Raw genomic sequence first — 21,816 nt, 5'->3', positions numbered from 1 at the left:
GCCCACTGATAAATTTCCCTGTAGGGTCTATGGCCAGTCATCCCCTGACTACAAAACTGGAAAAACACTGTAAGTGAGCCGCCGAGAGCCGGGCATTCCATAAGAAACAACTCTTGGGTTCCCAAAGGACCAGTAGCCTATGCAAGGGGAATCTGATGACATCATCAGCGGGGAATTTATGGTCTAGGTGCCACCACTTGTATCACTTGAAAATCTTATTTTACAACAAATAACCAAAATTCTTGAGCTTTATAATCAGTCAGGAGCCGCTGATATCAATCACATACAGTATATGGAGCCTCAGAGCTAAGGTCAGCCTTACAGATCTATAAATGGCTGATAAGAGGAAGCAATAACAGGCACTGAAATGTGCAGCACATGCATTAAAAAAATTGCCTTGTTCTCTAGTTAATGGTTAAAAGGTACTTCCCTGCGACAGGTGGAAACATGATGCCAGCCTCACTCCTAAAACTGAAAGTGCAACTGTCATGTTGGAAGACCTTGTGCTGTAACCGTCTGTGTGCTAGGACGAGATATCCTACCAAGTCCACAAAATCCTCCGCTTCCACCCAATGGTGAGTAAAAGTGACAACCCTTGACACTTTCGTGCAGCGGTGAAGAGGTTAATCCCTGTGCTTGCATGTGTTTGCATTAAAATGTAATACGGTTTAAGAAATGTCATTTTTGGTCTTTGCCCCAGTGTTGGGGTATGATGTATATCAGCAAAGCACAAAATGAATTCATTTTTCAACATCTGTGCTTGCTGTCAGAGAATGGCAGCAGTCTTAGTTACCAGTACAGAGCTTCTGCATCGTATAGCCACTGGTTTGCTACAGTTGTATTCGGTCTAGATTGTCCTCTGTGACCCAAACAGCCTGGATTCCAGACGGATACATTGTATCAAACTATCCAGACAGGAACATTGTTTGGGGTGCTGAGGGGATTAGCTAACAGAGTACACTTGTAGGAAACTATAGGTACGAAGGTTGATGGGTTGTCAGCCTCTGGATAAGAAAGGGGTGTGTTCCCATTTACTGACAGCAAGCACAGATCTTCACAGAATACAATTCTATGATAAATGATATGACTTAGGTGGAAAAGATTAATGTTCTTCACTGGAACGGGCATTTAACCTTGAACCTTCAAATTATTTACTACACAAAGCGAAGGTCTGGACCAGTGAGAAAGGGGATGTCCCTCAGTGTTAGAACCATATATGCATAGGTGTGAACCCAGTGATGTCACAGTACAGGATAATAAACCCAGTGATGTCACAGTACAGGAAAATAAAGACAGTGATGTCACAGTACAGGGATAATACACACAGTGATGTCACAGTACAGAGATAATACACACAGTGATGTCACAGTACAGAGATAATAAACACAGTGATGTCACAGTACAGGGATAATACACACAGCGATGTCACAGTACAGGGATAATACACACAGTGATGTCACAGTACAGGGATATTAAACACAGTGATGTCACAGTACAGGGATAATACACACAGCGATGTCACAGTACAGGGATAATACACACAGTGATGTCACAGTACAGGATAATACACACAGTGATGTCACAGTACAGAGATAATAAATACAGTGATGTCACAGTACAGAGATAATAAATACAGTGATGTCACAGTACAGAATAATACACACAGTGATGTCACAGTACAGGATAATACACACAGTGATGTCACAGTACAGGGATATTAAACACAGTGATGTACAGTACAGGATATTAAACAGAGTGATGTCACAGTACAGAGATAATAAACACAGTGAAGTCACAGTACAGGGATAATAAACACAGTGATGTCACAGTACAGGATAATAAACACAGTGATGTCACAGTACAGAGATAATAAACACAGTGATGTCACAGTACAGGATAATAAACACAGTGATGTCACAGTACAGGATAATAAACATGGTGATGTCACAGAACAGGATAATAAACACAGTGATGTCACAGTACAGAGATAATACACACAGTGATGTCACAGAACAGGATAATAAACACTGTGATGTCACAGTACAGGGATAATAAACATAGTGATGTCACAGTACAGAGATAATAAACATAGTGATGTCACAGTACAGGGATAATAAACATAGTGATGTCACAGTACAGAGATAATAAACACAGTGATGTCACAGTACAGGGATAATAAACACAGTGATGTCACAGTACAGAGATAATACACACAGTGATGTCACAGAACAGGATAATAAACACTGTGATGTCACAGTACTGGGATAATAAACACAGTGATGTCACAGTACTGGGATAATAAACACAGTGATGTCACAGTACAGAGATAATAAACACAGTGATGTCACAGTACTGGGATAATAAACATAGTGATGTCACAGTACTGGGATAATAAACACAGTGATGTCACAGTACAGAGATAATAAACACAGTGATGTCACAGTACTGGGATAATAAACATAGTGATGTCACAGTACAGGATGATAAACGCAGTAATGAAAAGTTGCAGGAAAGAAAGGATCTGTGCAGCGTTGGTCATACAAATGATGGGCATACTTTATTAAAAGAAAATACATAAACTAAGTGGACGAGGGTGACACATTTAGGTGGAGCTCCGCCTCCTTTCTCAGGCCATTAATAGAATAGCATTCTCCTGCTGGTAAGGAGGCGGCAACCCGGTACCAGACCTGGTGCTCAGTTCAAGATAATTATGGTGAGTACTATTCTGATAAACATGGAAAGAATGAAAACAATATATAAAATTTAAAATGAAATTGTAAGTCGCAGGAATGGAAACTGAATAAAATAGTGAGGAACAATTTGTCAAACTCAGAACAGAATTTGTGAATGAACCTCCCAATAACAGTTGCTGAGTAACGGGCTTTATTCAAATAAGGAAATATTAACAGGGAATTTCCATTGCAGTGGGTGAATAAGCAACTGTAAATTGGACAGGGAAACACACGCCATCTAGGGTTACTGGTGAGGAGCATAAAAAACTGAGGACAGAAAAAAAAAGTGAAAAATGTGCATGAGATAGCAAAAAGAAATCTGATGAGTATATTTCTACCTGTGTGTGTATTATCCCTGTACTGTGACATCACTGTGTGTATTATCCTGTACTGTGACATCACTGTGTTTATTATCCCTGTACTGTGACATCACTGTGTTTATTATCCTGTACTGTGACATCACTGTGTTTATTATCCTGTACTGTGACATCACTGTGTTTATTATCTCTGTACTGTGACATCACTGTGTTTATTATCCTGTACTGTGACATCACTGTGTGTATTATCCCTGTACTGTGACATCACTGTGTTTATTATCCCTGTACTGTGACATCACTGTGATTATTATACTGTACTGTGACATCACTGTGTTTATTATCCCTGCACTGTGACATCACTGTGTGTATTATCCTGTACTGTGACATCACTGTGTGTATTATCCTGTACTGTGACATCACTGTGTGTATTATCTCTGTACTGTGACATCACTGTGTTTATTATCCCTGTACTGTGACATCACTGTGTTTATTATCCTGTACTGTGACATCACTGTGTTTATTATCCTGTACTGTGACATCACTCTGTTTAATATCCCTGTACTGTAAGATCACTGTGTTTATTATCCTGTACTGTGACATCACTGTGTTTATTATCCTGTTCTGTGACATCACTGTGTGTATTATCTGTACTGTGACATCACTGTGTTTATTATCCTGTACTGTGACATCACTGTGTGTATTATTTGTACTGTGACATCACTGTGTTTATTATCCTGTACTGTGACATCACTGTGTGTATTATCCCTGTACTGTGACATCACTGTGTTTATTATCTCTGTACTGTGACATCACTGTGTTCATTATCCTGTACTGTGACATCACTGTGTTCATTATCCCTGTACTGTGACATCACTGTGTTTATTATCCTGTACTGTGACATCACTGTGTTCATTATCCCTGTACTGTGACATCACTGTGTTTATTATCCCTGTACTGTGACATCATTGTGTTTATTATCCTGTACTGTGACATCACTGTGTTTATTATCCCTGTACTGTGACATCACTGTGTTTATTATCCTGTACTGTGACATCACTGTGTTTATTATCCTGTACTGTGACATCACTCTGTTTAATATCCCTGTACTGTGACATCACTGTGTTTATTATCCTGTACTGTGACATCACTCTGTTTAATATCCCTGTACTGTGACATCACTGTGTGTATTATCCTGTACTGTGACATCACTGTGTTTATTATCCTGTACTGTGACATCACTGTGTGTATTATCTGTACTGTGACATCACTGTGTGTATTATCCTATACTATGACATCACTGTGTGTATTATCATGTACTGTGACATCACTGTGTTTATTATCCCTGTACTGTGACATCACTGTGTTTATTATCCCTGTACTGGGACATCACTGTGTGCGTTCTCTGTACTGTGACATCACTGTGTTCCTTATCCCTGTACTGTGACATCACTGTGTTTTTTATCCCTGTACTGTGACATCACTGTGTTTTTTTTATCCTGGCATTAAATGCTAGTCTTTGATAAAGCTCCCCTAAAATGTGACATCTCAGTGTAAGAAAAACCATGTAATGGTGTCGCATTATGATATCTTAGTCACAAGAATAATGTAGGGGCCAATGCTACGGAGAAGGGGTGATGCACACAGCAGAGATAGCCACACAACTCCAGAGTAAAACATGGGGCACATTTAATTTTCCACCCCCTGACCACCATCCAAATATACTGTAGTTATAACTGTACCTCATTTCTAAGTGGAAAATGGATCTCTAAAGTTGCTGCTCCCCTGGTAAGTTACACCCTGGATTCCCTGGTAAGTTACACCCTTGATGGTAGGCATGCCATTGCCCAGTGTCCTGTCATTTACAATCCGATGCAGCTTCTCACTGGAAAACACCTAACAATCTATCCAGAGAAATATAAATTCCCTCAATTATCATGATGGCAGCAAACAATCTATGTTTTTGTATCATCAGGTATAGAGCAAGGATTTTTGGACAACCATGGAGACCTCTGCTAACGGATCCCACCCAAAATCTACAGAAGACGAGCTGCTGGTCAGCATAGATAATGGAAATCTCCCGAAATCCCCTGAGAAAAATCTAAGTTTTATGAAAAAAATTGAAAGTCTTAGAATGAGTAAGAAAAATCATAAGAAGCCGAATGAAGCAGGAGAAATAAGTTCTCCAGAGAAACAAGAGTCGCCTTTCGCAAAAGATTCGAATGTGAGATCCAGTAAAGTATTCTTAAAAAAGCAGCACCACACAGAGGAACCTGAATTGTCAGACAAACCGGAAACTTTTGGGTCTTTGGTGTTTAGACTAAGTAAGAGGAGCCCAAACAAAGTGGAAAAAAAGGAAGATTGCAGCTCTCTGGAAAGTAAAGGTCCACCTGAAGGAGCCGGTTCTCTGGTGGAGAAATGGAGGAGAAGCATGAGGGGAAAGAAGAAGATAGAATATAATGAAGATGAGAAGATGTCTACACCAGAGGAACCAAAGAGTGAAGACTTGGAGGAACCTCAGATGTTGTCAGGTAAGACAGACCAGTGTATAGCATAATGAGGTGCAGTGATATCAGTATAGGGTTACATCTGGGTAGGGCGGGAACTGATCACAGCGATCAGCTGTAATCAGTGGGTGAAGTTTGCAACAGGTGTTCACTTACCCTGCAGCGCCACCACAGGTGAAATTAAGAATTACACAATTCTCATTGAGATCAATGGATTGTCTTTGTTAGGCTACTTTCACACTAGCGTTTTTTGCTGACCCGTCATGGATCTGCAAAAACGCTTCCGTTACAATAATACAACTGCATGCATCCGGTTGTATTATGTCTTCTATAGCCATAACGGATCCGTCTTGAAGACCATTGAAAGTCAGAGGGGGACGGATCCGTTTTCTATCGTGCCAGATTGTGTCAGAGAAAACGGATCAGTCCCCCTTGACTTACATTGTGTGTCAGGACGGATCCGTTTGGCTCCGCTTCGTCAGGCGGACAGCAATGGAGACGGATTGGAGGCAAACTGATGCATTCTGAGCGGATCCTTTTCCATTCAGAATGCATTAGGGCAAAACTGATCCGTTTTGGACCGATTTTGAGAGTCCTGAACGGATCTCACAAACGGAAAGCCAAAACGCTAGTGTGGAAGTAGACTAATGCATTGATGTGTCGGGTCCTCCAGAGTGAACGATAACTCTTCATAGCTACAGTTGGCTCTGACTAATACATGAAGGTCATGAATGGGAGACCTTTACCCTTAATTAACTCACAATTCCGTATATGGGTACTTCTTTTTAAAGCAGACTGTCCCTTTAAGGTCAAACTTGCAGGGGGGCCAAGAACCACATCTGGTTCCTGAGATCCTTGATTCCAGCTCTTGATGTCATGATCCACGGTAATGGAGGGGTAGATGACCTTTGCATCTCAAGGTCTCAAGACACAGTGAAGACTTAGACTAGGCACCAGAATTTATGGATGATCATGGATTAAACACACATATACCTACTTCATTCTACATCAGCCCTTAGGTTGTTAGCGGTATGGCAAAGCAGTCCCATTCACATCAGTGAAGCTGAGCTTCAATATCAGACGCAACCCATGGACCGGGGTGGCACTGTATCGAGAAGCCTTGTTTTTCTAATGATGTCTATGTAATATTCCTGGGAGTAAAGACTAAGTGAATCTTACGCAGGAATAAGAAGCTGATTCCAATCTCTTGAGAGAAGCTTTAGTCTATTATTATCCGGCATTGATGTAGACACAATTTAGCTGAAATTGCCGCTCTCACTTGTGTGGGGTTGTGAGCTGTAATCTTGAAGACAGTTGTATTTTTCTCATTTGCTTTGGGATTGGCACACTCATGCGTCTTATACAGAAATACATTCATGGACTGTTTGGCAGAGGAGGCCTATATATATATATATATCAGGGGTATTACACCATAGCAGAAGTACAGCTGGAGCCCACCTAGACCCATTGGTCCTGGCTTCCATACTCTTGATTTCTTGGTCTGGTTCCACCGCCTTTGGTTGCTAACATCCAAAAACGTGAAGGAAGACAGGGGCTAAAGCTTATAACATCACTCAGATAAGGCTACATTACTATCTATAAGGTTTGTTATATTGGTTCACAATGAACTCAAACTCATGCCTCGTACCCCTGAAATCTTGCACTAAGCTCTTGGTTTTTATGACTTGTTTGGACCTGGCTGAGACCTTGGACAAAGGCTGAGACCTTGCTAAAGGCTGTTTAATGGACTAATTTATGCATACTTTGCATTCCACCTAGTTATACGGGTCTATGAAATACAATGAACTGACTTAATTTAAAAGCAGTTCCTCAACGTTTTCTACAAAAGCGGTCGACAGAACTGACCTTTGCACAGGAATTTTGCTGATATTGCAGCAAATAGTGAATCTGTCATCAGCAAACAGTCCTGCTGCGTCTTCTGCTTGAAGATTGTGCAGAAACCTATAGGTTGTACAGAATTTATTTCCAACTGATATGCAAAATAGCCCTATTAGCCATTGTACATGATCCAAAAAATAATATTTATCATTATTAATTACTTTAATAATAACCCCTGTATAAGGGAATGCATCTACTATAATACTGCCTCATGTGTACAGTAATATAACTACTATAATACTGCTTCTATGTACAAGAATATAACTACTATAATACTGCTCCTAGGTACAAGAATATAACTACTATAATACTGCCTCCTATGTACAAGAATATAACTACTATAATACTGCTCCTATGTACAAGAATATAACTACTATAATACTGCGTCCTATGTACAAGAATATAACTACTATAATACTGCTCCTATGTACAAGAATATAACTACTATAATACTGCCTCCTATGTACAAGAATATAACTACTATAATACTGCTCCTATGTACAAGAATATAACTACTATAATACTGCTCCTATGTACAAGAATATAACTACTATAATACTGCTCCTATGTACAAGAATATAACTACTATAATACTGCCTTCTATGTACAAGAATATAACTACTATAATACTGCTCCTATGTACAAGAATATAACTACTATAATACTGCTCCTATATACAAGAATATAACTACTATAATACTGCCTCCTATGTACAAGAATATAACTACTAGAATACTGCTCCTATGTACAAGAATATAACTACTATAATACTGCTCCTATGTACAAGAATATAACTACTATAATACTGCTCCTATGTACAAGAATATAACTACTATAATACTGCTCCTATATACAAGAATATAACTACTATAATACTGCTCCTATGTATAAGAATATAACTACTATAATACTGCTCCTATGTACAAGAATATAACTACTATAATACTGCTCCTATGTACAAGAATATAACTACTATAATACTGCCTCCTATGTACAAGAATATAACTACTATAATACTGCTTCTATGTACAAGAATATAACTACTATAATACTGCCTCCTATGTGCAAGAATATAACTACTATAATACTGCTCCTATGTACAAGAATATAACTACTATAATACTGCTCCTATATACAAGAATATAACTACTATAATACTGCTCCTATGTACATGAATATAACTACTATAATACTGCTCCTATGTACAAGAATATAACTACTATAATACTGCTCCTATGTACAAGAATATAACTACTATAATACTGCTCCTATATACAAGAATATAACTACTATAATACTACCTCCTATGTACATGAATATAACTACTATAATACTGCTCCTATGTACAAGAATATAACTACTATAATACTGCTCCTATGTACAAGAATATAACTACTATAATGCTGCCCCACACATTACATGTCATAGATATACTGTACCATGCAATGGTTTATAAGTATCATTTACCAAATATAAATTAATGTTCATGTTTTTTCTCTAGTGATGGAAATAAATGGTCTCATCCAAAGAAGAGAAATTAAGAGGGCATTTATAAACATAGAATTAATGGAGGACAAACTCCTTAAGGATTATAGCACCAATGACTTTCATGAGAATGTTACAGAGTACACCATACGTGGAAAAGATGTGGACTTGTTATATGGATCCTTGTTCAACATGATAAGGTCCATTGTGAAGGACTCTCTTGGCCAAGACCCTGTGGATAAATCATTGATCTCCTCTGTGGTCTATGTTATAAATAAAGAAGCAGAAACTCATAAAAATCCAGTAGTGACCCCAACAAATTCCGAAGTTCCCATTTGTGGCCAGCCTCGACAATGGAAAAAATTATGGAAAGAGGCTGTAAAAGACAGTGTTGGCAAACAAATAGAGTCAGTGCCCATAAAAGAAGGAGAAAATGGTTGGCTTGCTGAACACTTGGAGAGTCTCAAGTCAGTTAGTGTGGAAGACTTGAAAAAAGTGAAGAATTCCCTGAAGTCCCTCTACCCTGAGGACTATGATGTGTGTGGAACCTACTTGAGAAGCTATAACAATGCTCTGGTCTCACACCTACAGAAAAATATTATACCTTTGGCCCTGGAGTTCAGTCAACTGTACTGTCTACTAGACTGGACAATGAACCAATACAGCAGGTAGGACAAAATAATGTAAAATAGAATATTTCCCTGGGTTAGTAGTCATCTAACGATATATTGTTCCAAACAGACAAGGAGTGGACACAGGGGCCTGGGAATGAAAACAACAAGAACAAAAAAATAGATAACAATGTCTTCTGCTGTAGACCTTGACCCCTGTCCAGAGCCCTACTGATACTGAGTATACAATAATTCTCCAGATGAGATGAAGGAAAACTTTTAAGGAAAGAAGGAGTAGGGACATAGCTATAGGGAGTTATATATTATGGCAAGAGTTTCACCCGGGCAGTGATGACTAAGGGGGTCCTCTACCACATGACAAGACATCAATATTATAAATGACTCAAAGAAGGTGGGGCGTTACAGATTTTGCTTTGGAGTCCAGGATCCTCACCTCTGATGTCCTGAGTTGTTTTTATTATAATCATTGTCAGAAGGTCTGGAGATCATGAGACTGTATGAAACCTAGTAATATATCTTATTTTAGGGAAGCCGGAAGGGCCAGAATAACACAGCTCTGTCCATCGTGTAGTGGATGGAGCTGTTTACTGCAGTGCTGCTACCATTCTGTTTGCAAAGGATGGAGCGGTGTAGCTCCGGCGCCTACTGGAGCTACCCTGGAACAGCTGATAGGTGGAGATGTGGGGAGTCGCCCACCAATCTGATACTGATGGCTTGTCCTGAAAATAGGCCAGCAATATAAAAACCTTGGACAATCCCTTTAAGGTTAGTAGGTTAGATTTAGGGCTAGTAGCTTACAGTTGGGTTAGTAGGTTAGGTTAGGTTTAGGGTTAGTAATAGTAGGTTAGGTTTAGGATAGCAGTGTCACGACCCTTGGCTAGGTCGTGACTCTGTGTCTGCACGTGCGGTTGCCTTTGGCAACGTGGTTTGCATGTGAGGCACTTTTCCTTGGATGTGGTGTTTCCCCATTTTGGTATGCACGGGGTTAAGGTGTGTCTGCTAGGTGTGGTGCGTGTGACCTCAGGCCTCCTTATATGTTGGTGTGGTGGAGCGTGAGGTCAGTTTGATTTTGTTGTCAGTCTGTGTAGGAGCTCTGCTCCCTGTCTGAATGTCTTGGTCTGTGTGAGCCACCCTTATTTGTTATATTGTTTCCCTTGCTTTGTCTGTGTGTCCCCTCCAGTGTGTTTCTGTTTCCCCTCCCCCACCTAGTGTACGTTGTTATGGTGTGGGCCTTGTTTGGAGGTTTGTGTTGTGGTGTGTTTTCTCCGGAAGGGGCTTGCTTTCCCGGAGGGGTTTAAGCAATATGCAAGACTGTGTGCTTCCTAGCCTGGTGCCTCCCTGCATCTGGTAGCCGCAGGGAGGTCCGGGTTGTCGTCTGTGCCGTCCTTCCATCTCGGCTGCGGCAGGTAAGTGTTTATAGCATTTTGTTGTGTTGCTGTGCTATTTACCTGCCATACTGTTTTCTCCTAAAGTCTTGCACCCTGCCAGCTACTGGTCCTCTGGAGACACCATTCATCCGTGGTGTTGGATGAATGGGTGGTCTCTGCCCTGTCTTCAGCCTTAGGGCATAGCAGGGATACCTAGGGTCCTAGGTTGGTGAGCATGAGCCCCCTTACCTTCTGAGGCGGCTCATGCACTAGGAGTCTAGGGAGCTTTCAGGGTTGCGTTAGGTGTGACCTGCGCCCTGTTCCCTGCTATCTGGCGTAACTGCCACTGACATTGTATGGTGGGGGTTTCCCCTACTCCCCGCCATGACAAGCAGGTTCATTTAGGTTTAAGGTTAGCAGGTTAGGTTTGTATTTGGATCAAGTGAAAATCCTGTCCCCCTGGATTATTTATTTAAATTTTTTTCACTACATTTTTGTGGGGAAACAATTTTTTGATATACATAGTTTATGGTTTGCTTTATTTTTCATTCAGAAATTGACTGAAATCAATTAAAATAATCCAGGAGGACATGATTTTCACTTAATCCTAGTAGATCAGGAATCGGTTTTTTAAAGGTTAGGTTTAGGCTTAGTATTTTAGGTCTCTTAGAGTCAGAATGTTACGTTTAGTAGGTTAGGTTTATGGTTAGTAGGTTAGGTTACTAGTTTAGGGTTAGGCTTAGGCTTAATATTTTAGGACTAGTAGATTTCGGTCAGAATGTTAGGGTTTTGGGTTAGTAGGTTAAGACTAGTAGGTTAAAGTCAAAGGGTTACTATTAGTACGTGGGGTGAGTGTTACACAGCTCCAAATCCTCTGCTTAACTTCGCATAACCATACACAAAATGTTAGCTTTTTGTAGTCACCACAACATTGACAACATTGTGGCCTCCACTAGGGGGAGCTACTTACATCTTCACTGCTAGTATTGATAGTATTGAACTCCTCTACACAGTGGGCTCCCCCTTGTGGTGACTGCAGGCAGTAACATTTTTTTATATGGTTGTGTGAAGTAAAGCAGTGGAGCTGGAGCTCTGTAACAGCTGGAGATTCTGGAGCAATGTGCTCTCCTACACAGCCTTGGGTCTCCAGTAGATGTAAAATGTATACCTTAGCAGAGGTAACTTTAGGGCCCCCTAGGCTCCAGGGCCCAGGTGTGCCAGCTATCTCTGCAACCCCTGTCCCTCATCAGCTCCGGTTGGGATTATAGCAGATTTACAAATGATATTGCTTACTTCCTTCCCTTGTGCAATATCAAGGGGCTTGCGGGGCATCCAGTGTGCAGGCGGGGGGCTCCTTTATGCTTCTGCCATTATCCTCGTCTTAATATCACATCATTTTGTGGCTGCATTAATTTCCTGTTTTCCCGTCGCAGCAACAAATAACACAAATGTTGGGTAACGCTGCTAATCCTACGCACTCTGACTAATTGTTCAGTAGCGGTACCTCGTGTTCTGCAAATAAAGCAATTTTCCTGAACACTTAACTTGTTTTTCACACGGTTAGCGGTTTGTGCTTCATGTCAGCGCTCTGATGTCACCCACCATTGTGGGAGGCCGAGTGTAGAATAATGTATGCATTATCTATATGTACACAGAGACAAAAGGGCGTGGCGTACATAGAGACGTAAGAGCCCCACAGCAAGGATCAAACCGCCCCCCCCCCCCCACGACAGAAGGGGTTGCCTAAACCTTTTTCAATGACCCTTGGGCCATTTTCCCACTGCCTCGTTTGCTAAAAGTTGTTCCTTTAGAGGGTAGAGTCCTGACCAAGTAGAAGAGGAGATGATCCCAACTGGGCCCCCTCTTACCCTGGGCCCCATAGCAGTTGCATGGTCTGCCGCTATGGTAGTTACGCCCCTGATTTCAGGGTATGGGGAAAGATGGGTGACAATCCTTATGCCAAGGGTTCAACAGGCTCGGGCGCACAAGCTGTTGTGAATCTACAGCGCCCAGCATGCTCCATTCATTTCCATAGAAGTTGCATGAACAGCTGAAGAAGAGTGCACGCTGGGAGTTGTAGTTTCATCACTGCTGGAGGCTGAGACCAAGAGAACATGGGGAATATGAGTGGACTAAGTCAACTGTGTGACATTGTTGGGAGGCCTGTGGAGGACACTTTCTCGGAGATATCGGTGGAACAAATTAGTTTTTGAGCTCTGGTGTCCTATTGAGTGATGTCATCAGTTATACACCGTTATGTCACTCACTCTGGCTGAGGCTCCTGTGTCCATGATATTCACTCTGATCCAAGAAAAAGGATCTTCAGAACTTCTGGGCACCCTATATGCAGACGACGACACCTTCTGCTCCTCATGGACTAAAGCCAAAAGCTGGACCTGACAGCAGCTGGTTATTTGCGCCACAAGGGCTGAATTTTGTGGTGTAACGTACTGTTCGGGCCCCATATGTATATCATATGTATACATTTGCGACCCATTTCCTATTGCTGCAGAGGATCTCAGATAAGGATAAGGCAACTTTGTAACTAGTTCAAAAAAAAATCTCTATCCGTTTTGGGTATACAGCTCCTAGGCAGATGTGTGTGTCAACATGGTTACAGACTACACATAAACCCTGAAGACCCCACTCCCTCTGCCCCTTCCTTCTTCACAGACAGTAGAGAAGAGAAGCCCGAGGGTCAGACTGCAGGATCAGACTACTCAAGCTTTGTTTGTGGTCTGTTACCATAGCGACGCATACGCCTGCATTAGGGCTCCATTCGCAAAATGCTAGATTTTTAATCAAGACTGTATACAAAGTTTCTTGATTTTAGATACATTGGAGTAGAACGCCCCCCCCCCCCACCCTTAGGTTAAATTCTGTGGGTTGGATGTGATTACATTGGAAGTCTGTGTGGCCGGCAGGTGTCATACTCATTACCGCTCTATACGGCGGCGCGCGGTAACGACACCCGGCTTCACGCGCTGCATTAAGTGCCTTTTCCTAACACCTGTAATCAGAGCCGTGGGGCATTCAACATTTCCGACCTACCACCGGGTGGAAAGTACATTTATCAGCGTGGCGCCGTATCGGGAGTACGTGAAGGAGCCTTGAGAACGCGCTTCCCATACTGGTTAAGTGTCCTTCCGAGAGAACCCCCGAACGGTCGCCATGGCAACAGATCTGCCTCCATCTCGGATAATCTGATATCTCATGAGGATGTGTGAAAATCAATTTGCTGACATGAGGCTGAAGAACCTTGAGATACTTTCCTGGAGAGTTAGGGCTCATTCAGACAGCCATAGGCTATCTGCAAAAATGCGGATCCGTTTTTTTTGCGGATTAGATGCTGACCCGTTCACTTCTATAGGGGGCCCTTTTCTATTCCACGGTTCCGCAAAACAAATGAAACATGTCCAGGACATGGCCCCATTGAAGTCTATGGGTCCGCAAAAATACTGAATTCTATCCGTTTTTTTGCGGATCCGCATTCAGTATTTTTGCGGACAGCATACGGCCGTCTGAATGAGCCCTTAAGGAGCCTTTCGCCTTTAAAAAAATAAATAAAATCCCAAGTAAATATAAACTGTTGCGGTTGAATTTTTATTTTGTTACATCTGGTCCCGGGAAAGCTGGGTGACAACCAATATAGCTGCTGTTGTGATCCTCGAGGAGTGGTTTCCAATCCGTGGCTCTCCAGCTGTTACAGAACTACAACTCCCAGCATCCCCTAACAGCTGGGATGTGTGACTACTACATCTGCGCCCCCCGCTACTGGTCAACAGCTGGAGAACCCCCCCCGACTTATTTGTGTCTATTTAACTCTTGCAGTGATGATTTTATGGGCAACCCTGAACTTCATGCGGAGATTAACCCTTTAAGTCTTCCTCGGCTGTTAGAAGGAGAATGCCTTGAGAAACTCAAACAAGCTTATGTTCAGGCCTTGCAGGTAATGCGTTATAATAATGATCTCCTTACTGTAATGGAAACTTAAAGGGGATGTCCAGGATTAGATAAAACATGGCTGATTTCTTCCCGAAATAGTGCCACGCTTGTCCACAGGTGTTGCAGGTCAGCTTCATTCACTTCACTGACATTGAGCTGCAATACCAGACACGACCTGTGCACAAGGGGTGGTGCTGTATTTCAGACCGCCAAAGGCTCCAACGGACAGTGCAGTTTAGCTGGAGTCAATGATCAGAGAGGTGGCCTCATGGAGCACAATACATCTCTACAGGGGTCAGCTTTAAAAGGGTTTTCTGCCATTTTAATACTGACGACCTATCCTCAGGATAGGTCATCAGAATCTGATCGTGGGGGGGTCGGACACTCGGGACCCCCGCCGATCAGCTGTTTTGCGGAGGAGCTCCACTGCCTTCTCACAGCCCGCCAAACACAGCGCCATACACTGTATAGTGGTGGTGCTTGGTATCGCAGAGCTGCGCCTGGGTCATGTGAACGTAATGTCACTGGCCTAGGAAAAGCCGAGGGAGGCAGCAGCACTCACAGGAGCATTGCTGCCCTCTCGAACAGCTGATCAGCGAGGTCCCGGTTGTCGGACCCCCAACGATCAGATACTGATGACCTATCCTGAGTACAGGTCATCAGTATTAAAATCTCAGAAAAAAACCTTTAAAAAATCATTTTTTCATTTGGTCTTTATTAAGAATTTTTTTCAGCAGTTTTTGTTATACAGGGTATACATTTAAAGGGGTTCTGCACTTTGTTTAAACTGATGATCTATCCTCTGGATAGATCATCAGCTTCTGATCGGCGGGGGTCCGACACCAGGGACCCCCGCCGATCAGCTGTTTGAGAAGGCAGCGGCGCTCCAGCAGCGCCGCGGCCTTCTCACTGCTTACTGCTGGCCGAGTGACGTCATGACTAGTATCACTGGCCTGGGCGCGGCTAAGCTCTGTTCAAGGGAACGGGAACGGAGCTTAGCCGCGCCCAGGCCAGTGATACTAGTCGTGATGTCAGTGGGCCGGCGGTAAACAGTGAGAAGGCCGCGGCGCTGCTGGAGCGCCGCTGCCTTCTCAAACAGCTGATCGGCGGGGGTCCCTGGTGTCGGACCCCCGCCGATCAGAAGCTGATGATCTATCCAGAGGATAGATCATCAGTTTAAACAAAGTGCAGAACCCCTTTAAGTGTATTTGATGACTCATGTGTAGCTCTTATCTCTGATCTCCTGACAGCTCATAACACTCATTATAGCTAAACTGATAGGAATGTAGCTTAAATCAGTGTTTATGAGCTGTCAGGAGCAGAGATAAGAGCTACACGTGAGCCATCAGGGCTTCTATCTGACAGGACTCACTGTGAACACAAAGCCTACTAGTCTGCAAATAGATAGACATCTATACAGAGAAAGGGGATGAGAATTTTTAATAAAGACCAATAAAAAATGGACTCGTAGCCCTAAATAAGTAGAATGCAATCATTAAAAAAATGTGTTTGAAGATGTTCATAGCCTTTAAATCTTTAGCTAGGCTTCACGCCACTAGGGGGAGCTCACTGCATATGAATTTGTATATCTAGTATTGGAATCAATGTAAAAATCTGTAAGCAATTAACCCCCATAGTGTTGGTTGTAGGAAAATGCAGTGAAGGTTCAAAGCTGGGTCTCCTCTCATCATGAGCCATCCATAGCAGCTCCACCAGTGGGTCCAGTTATGGTTCATCAGCACGATTGTCTAGTTTTGACACAATAGGGCTTTCATATATGGTGATTTGTCATTCTTATCCTCAAATTCTTCTTTTAGAGAACAATCAGAACCTATTTGAACAACATACTAGAAATGGAGAAGAGGAACTGGCAAAATGGTGAAGAGGCAGAAGAACTGGTATTGGCAGACAGCTGCCACTTACCCATTTACACAGACGTTGAGGAGGTAAGTGTGCTTGGCTGTAGCTGTCACTGTATGACAAGGCACAACCTGGTCCCTAGGGACATAATATTCTTTGACCAAGCAAAAGTACTGGTAGATCCTCTAATATCACTTATCTTGGGAAACCAAAAGACTTGGACAGGTTGGGAGCCAATAAATTAGATCCAAGTTTCCCTTGACAGGCTGTGATGGAGGAACCTTCAGTCAGTTCTCACAGACTGTTGGTGTGCCATGTTGAAATATTCAGGAATAGTGCTGAGTGAACTTGTGTTTTAAGTTCGGTGTCTAATGATAATGAGATGACTCTGCTGACTATGCCCTCCTCTAATGATAATGAGATGACTCTGCTGACTATGCCCTCCTCTAATGATAATGAGATGACTCTGCTGACTATGCCCTCCTCTAATGATAATGAGATGACTCCGCTATGTCCTCCTCTAATGATAATGAGATGACTCTGCTGACTAGGCCCTCCTCTAATGATAATGAGATGACTCCGCTATGTCCTCCTCTAATGATAATGAGATGACTCTGCTGACTAGGCCCTCCTCTAATGATAATGAGATGACTCCGCTATGTCCTCCTCTAATGATAATGAGATGACTCCGCTATGTCCTCCTCTAATGATAATGAGATGACTCTGCTGACTAGGCCCTCCTCTAATGATAATGGGATGACTCTGCTGACTATGCCCTCCTTTAATGATAATGAGATGACTCTGCTGACTATGCCCTCCTCTAATGATAATGAGATGACTCTGCTGACTATGCCCTCCTCTAATGATAAAGAGATGACTGCTTACAATGCCCACTTCTACTGATAAGTATGTGACTGATGACTACACCCACCTCTACTGATAATGAGATGACCTTGCTATCTGTTCCTCTAATTATAATGAGATGACTCTGCAGACTATGCCCTCTTCTACTGATAATGACAAAATCTGATGACTACACCCTCCTCTAATGAGATGACTTTGCCAACTGTGCCCTCCTCCAATGAAAAAGAGGCGATTTTAATGATAACGAGATGACTCTACTGACACTGTCCCAGTCTACATGACAAAGCTGGCAGGTGAATTGCAGAAAACAGGAAATGTCATCATATTGAGTCTGCTCTAGTGGCCAATGTTAAATCTGGATTATTTCAATATTTTTGTAATTGATCAATAGTGAAATAAAATATGAAAACATGTCACATTCTGATCATACATCCCTTAAAGTGATAGTCTGGTTTCTAGCTGTTGTAGCTGATCCCATGCTTAGTAGTACAGGTGAAACTCGAAAAATTAGAATATTGCGCAAAGTTCCTTTAGTTCAGTAATGCAACTTAAAAGGTGAAACTAATCTATGAGACTCATTACAGGCAAAGCGAGATATTTCAAGCCTTTATTTGTTATAATTTGGATGATTATGGCTTACAGCTTATGAAAACCCCAATCTTAGGTCCCCTTTGCTCAGGGGGTATGGATTAATTAGCTGACTAGAGTGCGACACTTTGAGCCGAGAATATGGAACCTTTTCACAAAACTCTAATTTTAAGCTGCATTACTGAAATAAATGGACTTTTGCACGATATTCTAATTTTTCGAGTTTCACCTGTAGGTTTTCTCTGGTACAAATATTTTGTCGTTCCACCTTGTAGAATAAAGCACAACACGCGGCTATTGTTTTACCGCAACACTGTGACTCATGTGGACGAGGGGAGCATTTGCAGCTGGTTCCTGGCAGAATGTGATAGAGGGGGGATTTTGAAACTGCATTTCAGATCTATTTGCATTTCAATGGCTGGTATGACATTGGCATCACAATAGAGGATAAGCAAGCAAAGTATTTTAATTGTCGGCGTCGAGAAATTTAAATATCTGACGCCAGATCTATGCTTAACCCTTTCAATGCAGTGCTGAATTTAAAGGGGTCCCGCACTAAAAAGGAAAATGCTTTCTTACAGATTGTGTATATTTTTGGCAGCTTATTTTTCTTATTTTCCAGTTTGTTAAAATAAAAAAAATTAAGTAAAAGGTCTTAATTAAAAATCTACCGTTCTGTGTATACAGCTCCTACGTAGACCGGTGACTCTAAATGGTTTGATTGTATTTACATAACCATTCCACTCCCATTCTGCCTCCTTTTCCATTGTCTATAGGTTGTGAAGCAGAGCAAGTGGAGTAAAACAAGACTTTAAGATCAGACTACGTAGGTTTGTTTGTAGTCTGTAACCATAGAGACACATAGGTCTATGTAGTAGCTGTATACACAAAACAGTAGGAGATTTTAAATGAAGACTTGCTTTATTTTGTATGGAGTAATAAAAAATAATATACTTGCAAAAATTTACATATCGTATCACATGTGCAGTATTAATTTGAAAATTGAGGTAAGATAATTCCTATTTGGATGGCATATGACTCGTAATAGGAAACTACCTGAGGGGGCACGCTTTTATTCTGATTGGTTGGAACATTTACAATAACCATTTTCTTCACTACCCTAGACCACCAGGGACTTTACCATCTACCCCTTTACTGTCTAAGTCAATCAAGGACTTTCCTAGGGTTGAGCGAATCAAAGCATCTGAAGCCGAAATTTGATCCGAAATTTAGGAAAAATTTGATTTGCCACAAAGCCAAATTTCCTCGTGCTTTGTGGTAACTAATCATTTTTCCTAAAATGTCAGCTAGAGTTGTCTTAGAAAGAACAGAAAAAAAAAAATACTCACCTCGCCCAGAGGCAGTCCGCTCCTCTCTTGGGTGGAAAAGACCTGCTCTGTAAGTGATGACATCACTACGCGCTCCCAACGTGATCATGTGATGATGTCATCATGCTCAGCACAGGTTCTTCAGGAGGTCTTTTCCACTGTAGAGGAGTGGACCACCTCTGCATGAGCAAATGGATGAGGTGGGTGATTTTTTTTTTTTAACCCAAAAGGCCATATTGCACTAGCATTATACCGTTAGACGGGTGAACTTCTGTCTAACCGACTGCTAAAAATGGTCCCATTGATTCATAGGCATTGATTGTCATTCGTGACAAAACAAATTTCTTATCATACTTTGGTGAAGCTGGCGAATCACATTTTTCAAAACTTTGCTCATCTCTAGACTTTACCATTAACTTCTTGACCTTATTGTTAGCCCCTTCACTTCTAAAGACCCCCAGGAACTTTACTTTTTACCCCTTCATAGCTCAAGAAAACCAAGGAATTTACTATTAACAATTTTACTGTCCAAAGCTACCATGGACTTTACCATCAACTCTTTTATTGACGAAGATCACCAGGAATTTACCATCAACCCCTTTACAACCAAGGTTACCTGGGATTTTACCATTAACCTCTTCACTGGTCTTCAGTTGTGAAGGAGTAAATAGTAAAGTCCTTAGTTAATGGTTAAGTCCCTGGGGTTCTTGCGCAGTAATTACATAAATAGTAATGTCACGGATGCCGTGTGGGTGGAAAACTCCACACCGAGCACAGGAGGGAAGGGGAAAGGAACGAGGCCTGGAAACTAGGGTAAAGGAGAAGGTCACCTCCTAGAACAACCCTAATCCAAGTCCTGACTAACTTTCAGTATGAACTGACCTTGATGGTAGGAAAGTTCATACACAAGAACCTAGAACCCTAAGACACCCTGTAGGGCCCTGGTGTAGTGACAGGACTTGAGACAACCTATTCCTCCACCAGAAGGATGAACAGGAGTCTCCCTCAGGCCTGGATACAACAGACAGGGGAATATAACAAACAAAATACAAATAGAAAAGACGACACTTAACTTCACGTGGAGCAAAGGCAGCGCCAGGAGCTCAACCGAGAACCAACAACCAGCTAGCCCAGAGTCCAGAAACTGAAGCTATAAACCGCATCCCCAGAAGGGGTAAGCAGTAATAAATAGGGGAAGTTAAATGACCAAACCAACAACACCTGCCAGAGGTGTGGTCATTACCAAAACAACACAGACACAAATGATCCACAAGGAACCATTCAGATTAACCCACGTGTTGCCAGTCTCTCTGATCTCCTGGCCCCTGTCACGGGGGTGTCCATGACAGGTAAGGTCCCTGGTGGTCTTGGGCAGTAATTACATTAATGGTAAGGTGCCTGGTGGTCTTGGGCAGTAATGAGATTAATGGCAAGGTCCCTGGTGGTCTTGGGCAGTAATGAGATTAATGGTAAGGTCCCTGGTGGTCTTGAGCTGTGAAGGGGTAAATAGTAAAGTCCACAGGGCCCTTACCATTAACCATTTCACTGGATCCACACCTTCATATTATTTAAACATTGTATGGTGGTATCATTTATGCACTGAATAGAAATATTGGTAGTATTGTGTGGGCAATGTGTGGCACTGGCATGTACCGCCATCTATAGTGAGTGAGAGTGTTACTTTACTGCCTGGGCTCTGCTTATCCATCTAGGAACTGACTTTCAAATTCTGTGGCACCAACACTGTCGACCTTTTTTTGTAGATTATAGGAACTCATGTCAGAAACTCAGCCAGGCTCTCTGGTGACCTAGAGACTTCCTCATCTAACGCCTGTGTAGAGGAACTGGGGACGTTCACCACAAGGTTAGTAATTAAACCTAAGTAATACAATCTGCTCGTTCTCTTAGTCTACATTAGTAATTCACCTCTTGAGCAACAGCTTAGACCTCAGAGCTACTCATCCTAGGAAGTATCAACCATAGTCAGCCATTCAAGGGTCCATATATTTGGTCATCCAGTCACCCAACCAACACAAGAATACATAGAATTCCTTGGTCTATCTCCCCTTAGACATACCTGTCACTCTCATAGTCATGCCTTATTCCTTTGTCTCTACTTAAATAGATAAAGGGCAGGTGCTTATACATGAAGGTCTGGGTGGCCACCCGCAAAACAAAGCATTTCATTTCAGTCATCTCTAGGGGGACTTCACTGCATGTGGATTTATACAGCACTTATTGATTGCAATAATCTGTCTTCATTAAGCTCCTAGGCTCCCCCTGGTGGTGGCGGCT

General features: G+C 42.0%; 1 protein-coding gene across 1 annotated transcript in view; it reads left to right on the top strand.

The window, feature by feature from the left end:
- Window positions 1–447: 447 nt before the first annotated feature.
- EXOC3L4 (exocyst complex component 3 like 4) overlaps window positions 448–21,816 on the top strand; it is a 52,004-nt gene continuing 30,635 nt past the window's right edge. The window contains exons 1-6 of the mRNA XM_044272169.1: window positions 448–575; window positions 5,022–5,577; window positions 8,954–9,605; window positions 14,768–14,885; window positions 16,699–16,827; window positions 21,285–21,385. Coding sequence (XP_044128104.1) covers window positions 5,049–5,577; window positions 8,954–9,605; window positions 14,768–14,885; window positions 16,699–16,827; window positions 21,285–21,385 — 1,529 coding nt within the window. The 5' untranslated portion in view covers window positions 448–575; window positions 5,022–5,048. The remainder of the gene's footprint in view (window positions 576–5,021; window positions 5,578–8,953; window positions 9,606–14,767; window positions 14,886–16,698; window positions 16,828–21,284; window positions 21,386–21,816) is intronic.

The sequence above is a fragment of the Bufo gargarizans genome, chromosome 11 (assembly GCF_014858855.1).
Source record: "Bufo gargarizans isolate SCDJY-AF-19 chromosome 11, ASM1485885v1, whole genome shotgun sequence".
In the NCBI taxonomy this organism is placed as follows: Eukaryota; Metazoa; Chordata; class Amphibia; order Anura; family Bufonidae; genus Bufo; species Bufo gargarizans.
Note: the sequence above shows the minus strand (reverse complement) of the source record. Positions and strands in the feature narration are given on the sequence as shown.